This window comes from Camelina sativa, chromosome 4 (genome assembly GCF_030686135.1).
Source record: "Camelina sativa cultivar CO46 ecotype springtype chromosome 4, ASM3068613v1".
Lineage (NCBI taxonomy): Eukaryota > Viridiplantae > Streptophyta > Magnoliopsida > Brassicales > Brassicaceae > Camelina > Camelina sativa.
Window position 1 is genome coordinate 2,965,555 of NC_141883.1, and position 15,291 is coordinate 2,980,845.

General features: G+C 38.8%; 3 protein-coding genes across 3 annotated transcripts; 2 read left to right on the plus strand and 1 right to left on the minus strand.

Annotated features, from left to right (window-relative positions):
• Positions 1–3,477: 3,477 nt before the first annotated feature.
• On the plus strand, positions 3,478–4,486 carry LOC147945268 (uncharacterized). The gene is made up of 3 exons (XM_087509179.1): positions 3,478–3,813; positions 3,940–4,224; positions 4,331–4,486. The coding sequence occupies exons 1-3, from the start codon at positions 3,478–3,480 to the stop codon at positions 4,484–4,486; spliced, it is 777 nt and encodes a 258-aa protein (XP_087365305.1).
• Positions 4,487–7,445: 2,959 nt separating this feature from the next.
• On the plus strand, positions 7,446–12,236 carry LOC147945269 (uncharacterized). The gene is made up of 6 exons (XM_087509802.1): positions 7,446–9,258; positions 9,349–9,886; positions 9,959–10,058; positions 10,154–11,033; positions 11,123–11,343; positions 11,711–12,236. The coding sequence occupies exons 1-4, from the start codon at positions 8,781–8,783 to the stop codon at positions 10,760–10,762; spliced, it is 1,725 nt and encodes a 574-aa protein (XP_087365928.1). The 5' UTR covers positions 7,446–8,780; the 3' UTR covers positions 10,763–11,033; positions 11,123–11,343; positions 11,711–12,236.
• A 1,191-nt stretch (positions 12,237–13,427) lies between these two features.
• Positions 13,428–14,088, minus strand: LOC147945270 (uncharacterized). Its single transcript, XM_087509803.1, has 2 exons — positions 13,834–14,088; positions 13,428–13,751 (listed from the first exon to the last, which is right to left on the minus strand). The coding sequence occupies exons 1-2, from the start codon at positions 14,082–14,084 to the stop codon at positions 13,454–13,456; spliced, it is 549 nt and encodes a 182-aa protein (XP_087365929.1). The 5' UTR covers positions 14,085–14,088; the 3' UTR covers positions 13,428–13,453.
• Between the last annotated feature and the right edge of the window lie 1,203 nt (positions 14,089–15,291).

Consider the following 15,291-nt stretch of genomic DNA (forward strand, 5'->3'; position numbering starts at 1 on the left):
TGGTAAGATTTGGGTTGTTTGGCACGCCTCGGTCCAAGTCACCGTTTTGTCGAAGTCGTTGCAAATGATAGTCTGCCCAGTTCGGCTGCCGTTTGTCTCTATGGAATTGGTGGTCTCCAACGTCTATGCTTCCTCCACTTCCTGTGCGGAAAGAAAGATTCTTTGGGATGAACTCCAATCTCTTTCCTCATCACCAGCAGTGTTGAACAAGCCTTGGACAGTCCTTGGGGATTTTAACCAAACTCTATCTCCTCAGGAACACTCTAACCCCAACCTGGTAACTCTCACAGGGAGAATAAGAGATCTCAGGGAATGTTTGATCAAGTCATACCTCTCCGATCTCCCTTTCTGCGGTAACACTTTCACTTGGACTAACAAGCATGAAGTTGGCCTGATTGCAGAGAAACTTGATCGTATTCTTGTCAATGATGACTGGCTATCCTCTTTTCGAAACTCAATCGGTGTCTTTAGTGAGCCAGGATTTTCGGACCATAGCCCATGATGTCTCTTCTTGGACTCTGGCACACAAAAGAAAAAAACGCCATTCAAGTTTCTCACGCTCCTCAATCAAAATCCAGAGTTCGCTCCTCTAATAAGCCTGTGGTGGAATGCTCTCTCTTTCGATTGCTCGAAGATGTTGAAGCTGTCCAAAAAGCTGAAGGAGATTAAGTCTGTCATTCGAAGCTTTGCTAGGGAGAACTACTCCGCAATTGAAAAAAGAACAAGTGAAGCATCTGAGGAGTTACTTGCTTGTCAACAGAATCTGCTCAACTCCGCCATCACCGCAAGAGCAACACAAGGAAAAAATAGCTCATCAAAAATGGGTTGCCTTGGCAAAAGCAGAAGAGACCTACCTCAAGCAAAAATCGAGAATCTGCTGGCTAAAAGATGGAGACTGCAACTCAAATTTTTTCCACAGAGTGATTATTTAGCACAGAATCAGATTCTATTTCTCATTGATGATGTTAACCAGTTGGTGGATACGAAGCAGGGTATTCAACAAATTGCAGTGGACTATTTTACAGAGTTTCTCGGTACATCTTCCAACGCAACACCTCCCAGTATTACCGAACTAGCTGCTCTTTTACCACAACGATGCTCTGCCTCTGCAATCCAGGTACTCTCAAAGCCATTCGCCCCTGAGGAAATAAAGCTTACAGTCTTCTCCTTACCTCGAAACAAGTCTCCCAGTCCAGATGGGTATAGTGTCGAGTTTTTCATTGCTCAATGGAATACAATAGGGCCTGATCTCATAGATGTTGTCCTTGAATTCTATTCCTCAGGACAAATACTCAAGCAATGGAACTCCACACTGATCTCTCTTATTCCAAAAACTCCCAATGCATCTCGAATGAGTGAATTTCGCCTGATTGCTTGTTGTAACACCATCTACAAAGTGGTTACTAAGCTGTTAGCAAACCGTCTTAAGGCTGTTATGTCGGACCTCATCGCCAACTCGTAATCGGCGTTCATACCAGGCCACCTCTTGGTGGAGAACGTCCTGCTTGCAATAGAGCTCATTCAAGGTTATAACCAGAAAAAAGTTTCTCCTCGGGGTTTGCTAAAGGTTGACCTCCGGAAAGCCTTTTACTCAGTTCATTGGGAGTTCATCATCAACACTCTGCATGTCATGAACTTTCCTTCTCACTTTGTCACTCTAATCAGCCAGTGTATAACAACTCCGATGTTCTCAGTTTCAGTTAATGGCTAATCCTATGGATATTTCAAGGGAGCAAAAGGTCTCAGGCAAGGTGACTCAATCTCTCCTTATCTCTTCACCATCGCTATGGAAGTGTTCTCTCAGCTGCTAAACAAAAGCTATGATATCATTTCCATTGGTCATCATCCTACAGCCTCCAATCCGCAGGTCACTCACCTTGCTTTTGCAGATGACATTATGCTCTTCTTTGATGTCAAGAAGGACTCCCTGCACAACATCACTGCAGCTCTATAGGGTTTTTCGGACATGTCAGGACTCTCCATGAACAAGGACAAGACTGAGCTTTATGTTGCAGGGGTGAACCAGTGTGAAACCGTAGAGATCTCTTCTCTTGGTTTCAAGCTTTGTTCATTTCCTTTCCGGTACTTGGGACTTCCCCTAATGCACCGCAAGCTTCGTATAGCTGACTACAGACCGCTTATTGACAAAGTTGCTTCCAGCTTCATGATACACAGAGTTTTAAACCCTATTTTCCTACTGCAAGTGCACAGCAAAGAAGCAGTACTTAGGGGTCGAATCCCACGAAGACCAAGTTTTACTCTATGGTTCTATTGGTTCAATTTCAAGCTAAGACAATTCAAAGTTGGGTTTGGTTGGTAACAGTAACGCGATTAAAACGGTATAAAAGGCAATAAGCAAAACACTAGATCAGGGGTAATTCTCGGGAATTTCAGAGATAGCAACTAAACAACTATTCAGGGCATAGATTAAGTACCAGTCTAGAACTCAAACATAAATATAAACTGATCCACTGTCGTGGTATCAATAACTCTATCTGATCGATTCTGTGCGGAAACGCGGAGCACGTGCTCAGACATCCGGAGCACATGCTCGGCGTTCCATAAACCCTAAACTGTCGTTTGAGCCCAGAATCGCAGACAAGCATTAAAGAACAGGAATGATAAGTTCACAAATCACCTACACATCAACTTTCGCAGGTCTAGGATAATTTGCCCACTAATGTCTTTTCTAGCAACCTATTACACTTTTGATGAATAGATAAACCTAGAATCATAGATTGGGTGATCAAATCAACCTAAGCATTAAGTCTAACAATAGTGAAGACAATCGATTATATAAAGCCCTATTTGTGTTCTGTTGCTAACCCATGAAACCCCTTTTGAAACCCCTAATCTAGCAAAGAAAACTACTCAGACATAGAGAAATGAATAGCCAACATAGATGAGAAATTCAATAGCATAAAAATATAAAAATCACAAGGGTTCAGAATCGCTTCTCTAACGTAGCCGCTCTTCCTCTCCCTCACAAAACGTCGCTCCCCCCAAAAACTAAAAGAAAAAGGTCAGTATGTCTCCCCTAAAACCCTAGGTTAAATAGCATACAAGTAGAGAAAAATAAGGAAAGATTCCAAGTTCAAATCTCCCAATTAAAAAGCGATCTCAGCCCTCTTTCTCTCACAAAGGATCGCCTAAAATAAGGAGAATTAGGCAGGGAATCGGCGCCTAGATGCTTGCCACGTGTCGTCATGAAACCGTAGAGTTGGGAGCATGTGCTAGGAAATCGGGAACATGTGCTCCTGGGTCTAAAATCAGCTTTTCTGCTCCAATTCAACTCCTTTCTGCTCCGATTGCTCTTGCTGTTCTAATCCTTGCTTTTAGCTTCCTATCCTCTTATTATAACCTGAAAAGGACTCAAACAACTACAAAACTATCAAATAAACGGGGTCAAAGTGAGTCAAAACCGTAACATATCACTTCACAATCTGGTCTGCTCGTGCTTTGTCATATGCGGGACGTATGGCTCTCATATCTTCAGTCATCTATGGAACAGTTAACTTCTGGGCATCGGCTTTCATCCTGCCGAAAGCATACATAAAGCATATTCAGAGTCTCTGCTCTATATTCTTGTGGAAGGGGGACGTAAATAAAAAGCCTGCTGCAAAAGTTGCTTGGAAATCACTTGGTTTTCCAAAGGAGGAACGGGGTCTTGGTTTTAGGTGCTTCTCTACCTGGAACAAAACACTCTGCCTTAAGCTCATTTGGAGGTTGTTTACTGGGGACTCCCTGTGGGCTCAGTGGTTAAAGAATAATAAAATTAAAGATGGTTCCTTCTGGCTAGTGGATGAGAAGAAGGCAAACTCGTGGACATGGAAAGCACTCTTGCGCCTTCGTGCACATGCTATCTGTTTTCTTCGTTGTGTTGTAGGCAATGGTCACCAGACAAGTTTCTGGTATGATTGTTGGTCTCCTTTTGGATAGCTCATCCACTTTCTCGGCCCTACTGGACCAGCACAAACAGGTATCCCTCTCAACGCTACTGTTGCACTTGCCTGCTCTCCATCAAGTTGGTTGCTGCGACCGGCCCGTTCACCACAAGCGGAGCAACTGCAAATCTATCTCACCACAATCCCTTCTCCAGCCACATGCCCTGAAACTGATTCTTTTCTCTGGAACATTGATGGTGAGGAGAAAGACTTTTTCAGCGCAAAGCAAACTTGGGAGGCGTTAAGGCAAAGAACTGACCCACTCCCTTGGGCAAATCAGGTTTGGTTTAAGGGGGCCACTCCCAGACATGCATTTCTGTTCTGGCTCACACATCTAGATAGACTGCCTACCCGATCTCGTTTGGCAAGCTGGGGAATGTGAATAGCAACTTCATGCTGCGTTTGTGGACTCGGGCAAGAAACTCGTGATCACCTATTCCTACGATGTGAACTCAGTGAGGAACTTTGGCTGCAAGCAACAAGAAGACTGGGTTACCAGCGTTTTGTCTTTCACACCTGGGAGGCCTTCTCAGCTTGGTTAGATTCTTCTGATGCTATCTCTACCACAACCCTCAGGAGGCTTGTTGCACAGGTAGTCATATACACCGTTTGGATGGAGAGAAACAACAGGCCACATAACAATATCATCACTCCACCGCATGTGCTATTCAGAGCGCTGGACAAAGGGGTTAGAGACACAATTCTTGCAAGGAGTCATATAAAGCTTTTCAAGTGACTGCTGAGGGACTGGCTAAAGTTTGTGTAAAATAGAATCTCAGTTACCACCAATCATGTTCATATAGTGATAGTCCTTGAGTTTATTTCTTTTTGCAAGGCTTATCGGTTGTGTCAAGATAATGTAGCTACTACAATACATTTTCTCTAATGAAAATTCACAATTTTCAAAAAAAAAAAATAATAATAATAAGATGGTTCTTGCCTATAATCTTCACACAAAGATGTTTCGAGTCATTAAACATAGTTCTCTTTCCCAGACGTCATGTCCTGAATATATTATTATGAGCAGTACTCGAAATGGCCATGTGTGGATTACAGATTTGAAGGTAGATAATGGTATACAACACTTTTGGAGGATCAAAAACGCATTGGACTTGGAATGGGAATCGGAGAAGATGTTCTCGATAGACTTGAGGTTAACGTCTTCTTTGTTTCCCAGTGAAGGTTATTTGACCTTCATGAAACTTATATCGACTTCTAATGATAATAAGAAGGTGCTTATCTCAGATTACAATGACTCCAAGCTCATTTGGTTGCTTCCTAATTCTACTTACCTAGTTTTTAATTATGTTTCTTCGACTCCTGGTCGCACTAGTGTATTCATTCCTTATGTTCAGTCGTTCAGAGTTTAGACTTTCCATTGTAAATTAGGTTTTGGTTTAGATACACTGACTGTCATTTCCCTTTTGATTATCGATTTGGTTGAGGAGAAAGGCGTAATCAGTCGTCTTCTAGGTACCTTATGTTAGAAGAAATCATGTTGAGGCTTCTAGTGAGTTCCCTACTTAGATTCCAAAGCGTGTCTAAGCACTGGAGGCGTACAATAAAGTCTAGGTCTTTCAGGAGAGACACAAGTTGCATCAGAAAACCCAAAATTCTCTGTCGCTACGAATGTGAAAGCAACAACCTGATTCGTCTAAAGATTATGAGGTTAGACTGGTCTTGTTCGAAGACTTGTCTAGTTGAAGAAGGCCCGCCTCATAATATTGAACCGCAAATCAAGAAAGGTATCATAGCTACCAGCAGTTGTGACGAGTTGTCTGCATCTGCTACGGGGACATCTTGATAACTCCAATTATTGTGACAAACCCAGCCATGGGACAAGAAGATGCCAAAGCCTCCCTCTTTCCATTATTCAGCAACAGTATTTAGACAAGAAGATGGCACTCCCAGAGGTGTCCCTTTACCCGAAAAGAGCCCTGAAATCGAATGAGCTTATGATTTTTTAAGGTTTTGAATCTACTTTGAGCAACTGTCATGGCTTGGCTGTTTCGCCGAAAAAGTATGATCATATATTTTACGTATTTCCTTAGAGTTTTTTTTTCTTCCATATACATATATATGGTAGGAGAATTTGCAACGATCGAGTTATGTACACACATAGCAGATTAGCAGAATGGTATGAAATGAGTTCCTTTGCTCTGTTATAAAAAATTATAACAATTTAATTTATTGTCATACGAAATCCTCTTAAATTATAAGACTAGAATCATACCAAATATCAATTTAAAATTTTATTTTCTAATCCCAAAAACACCTTAAAAGCCACCGAATCAATTAAAATTTCCATCCAATACATGTATCTCCTTCAAAGAAAACTATCTTATACATGATTTGAAGCAAATCTCTTTGGCGTTGGGGTACTCACTTTCTAACCAACAATCATCTTTTTTGGTTCCAGCTGCGAGACAGCTCCAACAATCAGGTTTAAATACGTTGTAGCATTTGCTGTGGAAACACAATGGTACATTGATTTTCCTCGACCTCCCTATCTTGCTACCTACGCATCGATTCAAAACTCATAAACCAAAACTTTTGCTATTGAAAACAAAAACAAACAGACATTTGATATATATATATATATATATGTGTGTGTGAAATTTATGTGAGAAAAAAACACTGGTACTTACACTCATACATGGAGAAGAAGGAGAGCAAGACTATGCATATTATAGCTATATGTGATGATTTCATGGAATAGCTGTTTCAAACGACCGTGTTATGAGTTTTTTTTCTTGTCTTGTCGTCGATTCCAGCTTAACCAATACATGCATCCTCTATATATCGAATAGAGAAAATTTTAATTAGGAAAGACATAAATTTGATAGATTATTATAAATTCAATTTCAAAATCACTGTTATATTCAAATATATAATTTTTCGATTCATATTCGGATATATATCAAAATTCTGATCTCATTCTTCTCTTCCCTTGACTTCAGATTTTTGCAGATTAAATATTACTCCTTATGTGTAGAAATTTAAATCGTTTTTATCAAGAAAAGGATATGTACAAGAAAACAGTCGATTTGCGACGGAAATCTACGACGGTAGAAAGCCCTCGCAAATTTACGATGGAATTGCGAGTACTTTGTTAGGAAGACGAGGGAACTTGCAATTCCCTCGCAAAATTTGCGACGGCACAGTCCCTCGCTAATTTGCGAGGGATTTAATACAGACTTGCGACTCTGCGGAGTTTCCTCGCAAACAACTCGCTACTCTCTCGCAAATTGCGACGGATTAGCGATGACTTTTGTCCGTAGCAAATTTTCGAGGGAGTTGCAAGGGACGAAGATGTCGGCAGCCACGTTTTCCCCGAGTGTAACTGTTTTGTCGGCAAAACAGTAACAGCCTCGCAAATCCCTTGCAAAAAATAAAATATTAAATATCCCTCGCAAATCCCTTGCAAAGTTCCCTCGCAAATCCATAACACTTATTTTTAGAAAGCCTATAAATAACAAGTTCTTGATTCATGGAAACCACAACACAAAACACTTGCAACAAAAACACTTACTACCAAAAAAAATTTTGAGAAAGAAAAAAGGCTACAAAAAAAGGCCTAAAAACTTTTAAATTCCATAATAATGTTTGGAGGCGGGCAGCATGAGATATGCACATTGTGACGGTGGATGTACAATCACAGAGATCCAGAGACCGGTGATGTGACGAGAGAGTTTTGTGATGGGTTGCGCGCTTTCATGTACCAGGCGACAAACCAAGAATTTGCTCGTCAAAACGGTACTATATTTTGTCCATGTCCTAAGTGTTGCAACGATAATTATTTGGAATTTAATCTACTGAAGAAGCATCTTTATAATAGAGGATTTATGCCAAATTACTATGTATGGTTTCGTCATGCATAGGGTTGTAGCAGTAATGTTGGAAGTAGTAGTATGAATTATGCTTTTGAGCAACCTAGTAATTATGGGCATCAAGAATCTGACCAATTTGGTTTTTATGGGTATAATGAGGAAAATAGATTTCATGATATGGTTAATGATGCATTTCATGAAACTACTGCTGCATTTCCTAAGAATAATACAGAAGAACCCAACGTAGGTGCACAACGTTTTTATGCTATGTTAGATGCTGCAAATCAACCTATCTACGATGGATGTAGAGAAGGGCATTCTAAGTTATCATTGGCATCTAGGATGATGACAATTAAAGCTGATAATAACTTAAGTGAGAATTGCATGGATTCTTGGGCTGAACTCATTAAAGAGTATTTGCCAGCTGATAATGTCTCGGCTGAGAACTACTATGAAATACAGAAGTTGGTTGCGAGTCTTGGATTACCATCTGAAATGATTGATGTGTGCGATGACTATTGCATGATTTTTTGGAAAGATTATGCTAAGTTGCAGGAATGTCGGTTTTGCGGGAAGCCGAGATATCAGCCTACTCAAGGAAGGACGCGAGTGCCATATAAACGTATATGGTACTTGCCTATTGCTGATAGATTGAAACGCCTATACCAATCAAAACGGACTGCAGCGGCAATGAGATGGCATGCAGAACATTCTACTCAAGAAGGAGAAATTACACACCCATTTGATGCAAAGGCGTTGAAACATTTTCATTCGGTATATCCAGACTTTGCTCAAGAGTGTAGGAATGTTTATCTTGGGTTGTGTACATATGGTTTTAGTCCATTTGGTATGTCAGGGAGGCAGTATTCTTTATGGCCTGTTATATTGACGCCATACAATCTTCATTTCTTGTTATGTCTCTGGAAATGATTTGTTTGAGCAGATTGATTACTATGGCGCTCAAGAAACATGTAAACGTGGGGGTAACTATCACACACAAGCAAACATGCCAGATGGATATGGAAGCGCTCACAATTGGCACAAGCAGAGTATTTTTTGGGAGCTTCCATATTGGAAAGATCTTCTATTGCGGCACAACCTTGACGTGATGCACATCGAGAAAAACTTTTTCGATAATTTCATCGTTACACTTCTGAATGTGCAGGGTAAAACAAAAGATAGCAGGAGATCTAGGTTGGATTTGGCGGAAATATGTGCAAGGATCGATTTACATCTTACAAGAGATGGGAAATTACCATTACCCCAATTTCGATTGTCAGCAGAGGCTAAGAAGGTGTTGTTCGATTGGATTAAATTTGAAGTGAAGTTTCCAGATGGATTTGTCTCAAAATTTTCAAGATGTGTAGAGCAAGGCCAAAACATTTCAGGTATGAAGAGCCACGATTGTCATGTCTTCATGCAACGGCTACTACCATTTGTATTTCTTGAGCTCTTGCCAACACACGTTCATGAAGCTATTGCAGGTATATAAGTATATAATGATATATTTATATATTGATATATATACTTTTTTAATTAATTCACCCATGAATTAATTAAACAATTGTTTGTAGGTATTGGAGTTTTTTTCCGGGACTTATGCACTAGAACATTGACCAGTGATGGCATAGAGCAGTTACGAGATAATATTCCAGTGTTAATTTGTAACTTGGAGAAAATCTTTCCCCCTGCTTTTTTTGACGTGATGAAACATCTTCCAATCCATTTACCACATGAAGCTGATCTTGGTGGGCCAGTGCAATTTCGCTGGATGTATCTTTTTGAGCGGTTTATGAAAACTCTTAAAGGAAAGGCCAAAAATCTTGCTAGAGTTGAGGGGTCGATAGTCGCCGGGAGTTTAACCGAGGAAACGTCTCACTTCACATCATACTACTTTAGCCCCACCATGAGAACCAAGAAAACACGTACTAGACGATATGATGACGGAGGCGTTGCACCTACATATAATGTTCATGATGTTCCAGATATCTTTGCTCAGATAGGAAGACTTGCTGGAAAGTTAAAGGAAGTTTGGTGGGAAGATCATAGCTATTGTCGAGCAGATCACAATTACATCTTGAGGAATCTAGATTATGTTCAACCTTTTGAAAGGTATTATTTTTTAAAAACTAAAATTAATTTTATTTTCTAAGATAATGAACTAACAAATCTCTATTTTTTTAGACTTTTTGAAATGCAGATTCGTGAAGCATATCCTAATTTAGAAGAATCTGACTATGAGGCTTACAAAGAGCGGGATTTCGCTAATTGGTTGAAATACTATGTAAGTATATATATGAAATAAATTTAAACTATATATGTATTATAGTTTAAAATTTAAATAAACTTATGATCTAAATATCTTATTTCTTTATATAGGTTCAGAATGGATGTGAAAATGAACCATTGCCTCTTTGGTTGCATGAGCTCGTTCAAGAACCAAGAGCAAAGATCACTACTGCTCCGATGTACTTTACTCGCGGTTATACTTTTCATACGTACGCACACGGAAGTCGCAAAGCTACAGCAAATTATGGAATCTATGTACAAGCTGGTGATAGCGATTTCTATGGTGTTTTGCAACAAATATTAGAAGTTGATTATCCAGGCCTTCTGAATCTGAGATGCGTACTTTTCAAGTGTAACTGGTACGATCCATCGGCCCGATGCGTGCGGGTAAATAATTGGGGAGTTGTCGATGTGAATGCGAACAGATCATACCCCAAATTTGATCCTTTCATCCTAGCATCACAAGCACAACAAGTGAGCTTTCTGCCCTATCCTCGTTTAAGGCCAAGACGTGAAATGTGGTTATCAGTCATTAAAGTTAATCCTCGAGGTCGTATAATCGGGTTAGTTGATGATCAAGTCGTGTTGCAAGAAGAAAGGATCAGTGAAATTTCCTTTTTTTTTGCCTTAATTAAATATAGACTAATCCTTTTTTTTTTGCAAGCAAATATACAATTGGGACCGTTGCATAAACGATAGAGTGAGGCAAGAGTTTGAGGACAAGTTGAAGGACAGGATGTGTGATCAAGTGTCACGGTGGAAGTTAAAGTGGAAGCTTAAAGGTGATGAGGCAAAACCACGGTGGATTGATCCTCAGGTATGGCCTGGTGTTGTTCGGTATTGGCTTGATCCAAAATCAGAAATCAAGAGCAACCACAGTCGGAATGCTCGCTATCATGATCCGGATGGCACCGGAATATACAAGCACCGTTCAGGCCAAACGTCGTTTAAAGCCCGTGCTCGAAAGCATGTAAGTTCGTTAAGTTTTTTTTTTTTCTTATAATTATGCCTTTTGAACTCTTTTATTTGTTATAACTAATCAATGTCCTTTTTTTCAAGTCTAAGATCACTGGTGAGCTAACTCCGGATTTCCTACGAATCTTAGAAGACACTCATCAAAAACCAGATGGCTCATTTACTGATGGCAAGTCCGAGTCCGTGTTCAATGAGGTGTCGTCCAAGATTCAAGAGTTAGAATCTGAGCTGTGTACAAGGAATAATGGAGAGAGTTCTGCTTCTGGTGGGATGCCCATCATATAAAAAACAAAATTTACACTGAGGTAAGTTTCAAATTTGAAGTTCTGTTGGTTTTTTAAATACTCTATTTTGAACTGATGGTTGAACTGTGTTGTTAAGTTTAATAATGATTGTATTTCTAATGATTTTGTGATATCTTGCGATTGTTTTGTTTGAACTGTTGAACTGTTATCATTGTTTTGAACTGTTGGTTTTAAATACTCTATGGTTGAACTGTTGCCATTGTTATGTTTGTGATAATTTGTGATTCTTGTGTATGTAATATCTTTGATGGTTTTGCATGTTATAACTTGTGCATATTTTGTATGTCATAACTTGAAATTGTTTTGTGATATCTTCGATTGTTTTGTATGTGATAACTCACGATTTTGTTTGTTGTTTTGTTGTTAGGTTGCTCCGAAGAAGAAAAACAGAATTTTTGGGGTTGGTTCGCTGCAGTTTGAAGCGTCCTCTACCAGTAGCGGTCCACCACCTCCGTCTCCAGCTAATGATCCGATTATATTGGCTCAGAAACTTGCTGCAGCTGAGGAGTTTATCCAAACCCAGACACAAAGAATGCATAGCTACGATGCATACTTCGACTACCTTGCCGAAAAAGATCCTGAGTTTGCTGCCAAGTTCCGAAACCCGACCAACCAACAAGCGACCAACCCAGCGCACTATCCCAGATGGCACCAACCCAGATGGCACCACCGGTGAAACGGGAGTAACTGGTTGCTAAACTGGGAATTTAAACGTGACCTCTCTCTCTCAATCCTTTTAAAAACTCTTTTTTTGCTGACTATATCCCCTGTGAGGGAAAAACTAAAACAAAACTTCTTTTTGTAATATTTATGTTTTATTTTATTTAGAATTTTTTTTCTCGATTTTCAATTATGTTCTTTATTTTATTTAGAATTTTAAATTCACAACAAAATTATCAAACATAATGATTTAAATTAAATATGAATTCTGTTTTTTTTTTAATTTATGCACAACAATTTGTGAGGGATGTACTATGGCAACGTTGCAACGTATTTGCTAGAGACAAATTCGTCGCAAATTGCTTCATAGTTGCGAGTAAAAAATCCCTCGCAAATTGCGTGTCGTTTGCGAGAAAAACAATACCTCGCAATGTACATTACATCTGCGAGGAACGTAGTCCCTCGCAAATTCCATGTCGTTTACGAGAAAATTATTCCCTTGTAATTTGCTTGTGAAACTGATTCATTGTTTTCCTTTTGATTAGAGCTTGTAACCGGTGAAAATTATATCTCGTAAGTCTTGTTTCTAATTTTGTGAATTTTATTAATATTTTTGAATTGCCTATTGTTTGTTTTTTCTATGTTTTTAATGTTTTAAGTACTTTGCTTTATTTTCTAGTATTCTAGTATTCAACAGATTTCAATATCTATGCATGGTATTACTATATCAACGAAGATTTTCTTAGATTTTTCTATACTACTACCACTACAAGAAAACAGTCAATTTGCGGTGGAAGAATCCCTCGCAAATCGACAATAGCAAGGGATTTGCGAGACACAACCGTTCCTCGCAAATCGCGTCTCGCAAAATGGGTAACATCGTAATCTTTACTCTTGTTTTCTGGCAAAGATTCTTGTTAGTAACTACACTGCAAGACCTCAAATTTTCATGAATGCTCAGTCCATGGTTCATCATCCCATGGCTGGAGAACTGGAGAGTGTTTGTGCGAGACCTCTTAAAGCTTAAAGTGGGGAAGATTATAGGAATCAATGAATCCATCTTTCTCTAGAACAACCCCTGGCTCTTTCTGTCAACTCCCCTCATGCCAATGGGACCATGTGCATTGGTGTAGGAAAATTTTTGGTCCTTCAAATATATTAATCTTATTTTGAGAGTTTCTTAAGTTTGGTATGAGCATTGGTGTCCCTCACAGTTGGTCATCTGGAAAAAATAATAGTATTTTTAATTTAAAAAAATAATTATTTAAATTAATAAGTAAAAACATATTAAAGTTTTAATTTAAATAAAACATATAACATTGACATTAAAAACATAAGAAATTAAAAAGTTACAAAAACTTGTGACAAAATCTTGTGACTTCAAGAGTAATGATCCGTGACTTCAAGAGTAATGATCCATGACTTCAAGCATACAAACAGATTCCCAAATTCATACAAAGGCCGTAGAAAAAATTGGAAACAAGGATACCACAAAAGCAATTACCAAAACCATCAATACAAAACCATTTCTAATCCTATTTTTGGTCTTCCGTAGCTCAAACATTTCCTTCTCTAACCGGTCTATTGTCTGCGCTGTCTCATAATTAGTCGAGATTGGAAGGTTATCTACCTTCTGAGACAGGACTTCACAGTGTCTGCCCATCTCTCTCATCTCCTCCATAACAGCTTCATCCCACCACTTGTGAATATGCATCTCTCCATCATCAACATTCCCACATGTGAAGAACCTGCATTAACATATATAATTAGCAAATCACTTAATAATCAGTTAAACATAGCAATATGAAGATAAGAGGGGATGTAGCATACCGTCTGTTGTAACTTGTAGATAAGAGGGGCTGACCACCACAATAGCATACCTTCGGGAATCCGAACTCAACTTCAGGTTGAGGAGGGTATTGAGTCGCCTGAGCATTCATGAAGCTACTCTCAGCCTCATTCATCCGAATCAAAGCTTCTATCTCACTGTCCATAGTGTCGTCAGAGTATCTATCATATTGATCTGACGAATCAGGCTGAGAGTAGCTGTAGTCTTGGCCCATCTTATTTATTTGAAACATATACACACAGAGAAAAAACTCATAGCAGAAGAGTTTTAGATGATGAGGATTCGGAAATGTTGTTGGTTTAACAAAGAAGAGAGATAGAAGATGATGGAGAAAGATTGAAGGCGGGTTTGGTGTTTAAAATGTGAAAAGGTATCAAGTAATAAGTTACCATTCATAATGACCTATCTTTCAACTACCTAAGTCTAATCACAATTTATGACAACTACAAACCATACTCGTACACAACTACACCAATACACAACTTACACAACTACACCACTACACAACTACAAAGCATTCTAGTATCCCGTTAAATTGATAGAGGAGATGGTTTAAGACAAAATATTTACGGTTTTAATATATAAGTTTGATCACAATTAAGTTAGATCAGAATTAGCAGAGATCATCACCACTAATAATATATATTCTCATAACTTTTAACAGACTTCTTTAAATAGATCACTATTACAAGCAAAGAAATGAATGAGACCAACTCTACACCAACCAAAACAATTTATGATCAAGAAACCTATCATATAAATTTGTTTACCAAATCAATTAATGAGACCAATACAAAGATTGTCAACTGCTTCTTCTGTGATTTCCCGTGGTGTGTTGCTATCTTCAAGTGACGCTGAGGAAACTCATGAACAGCAAACAATATGCAAGGTATAGTCAGTTTAACATAATAGAATCAACATTATCCAAACAAAATAACAACAATCTTAGAGACAAAGCCAGAAACTCATACACTCATCCAGCTAACCCCAGAGACATAATCTAAAAACCTAATTCGAACCAAAACTGAGACACTCAACTATCGAAAAACAAAACATAATCCAAAACCCTAAATCAAAACAAAAATCAGAGACATTTGCAGCGTAAACCCAAAGATAAAACTATTATCGAGAACAATCGAACCAGAGACTAAACAATCGAAGACCAGACGTACCGAATCAGAGAAAAAAAATCGAAAATACATCAAAATTACTAAATCGAAAACCCTAAACTAATCAGAGAACCCTAAATCGAGAGATTAAATTCAGGATAAAAAATCGAAACCCATAACCCTAAATCCAACTCTAATAACAAATCAGAGACTAAATCGAGAAACAATATCGAATCCCAGAAACAATATAGCAAACCCTAAAATCGCAAACGGCGTTGGAACACTAACCTCCTTTCAATTGATACCGGCGGATAATCTTCTAGATGATAC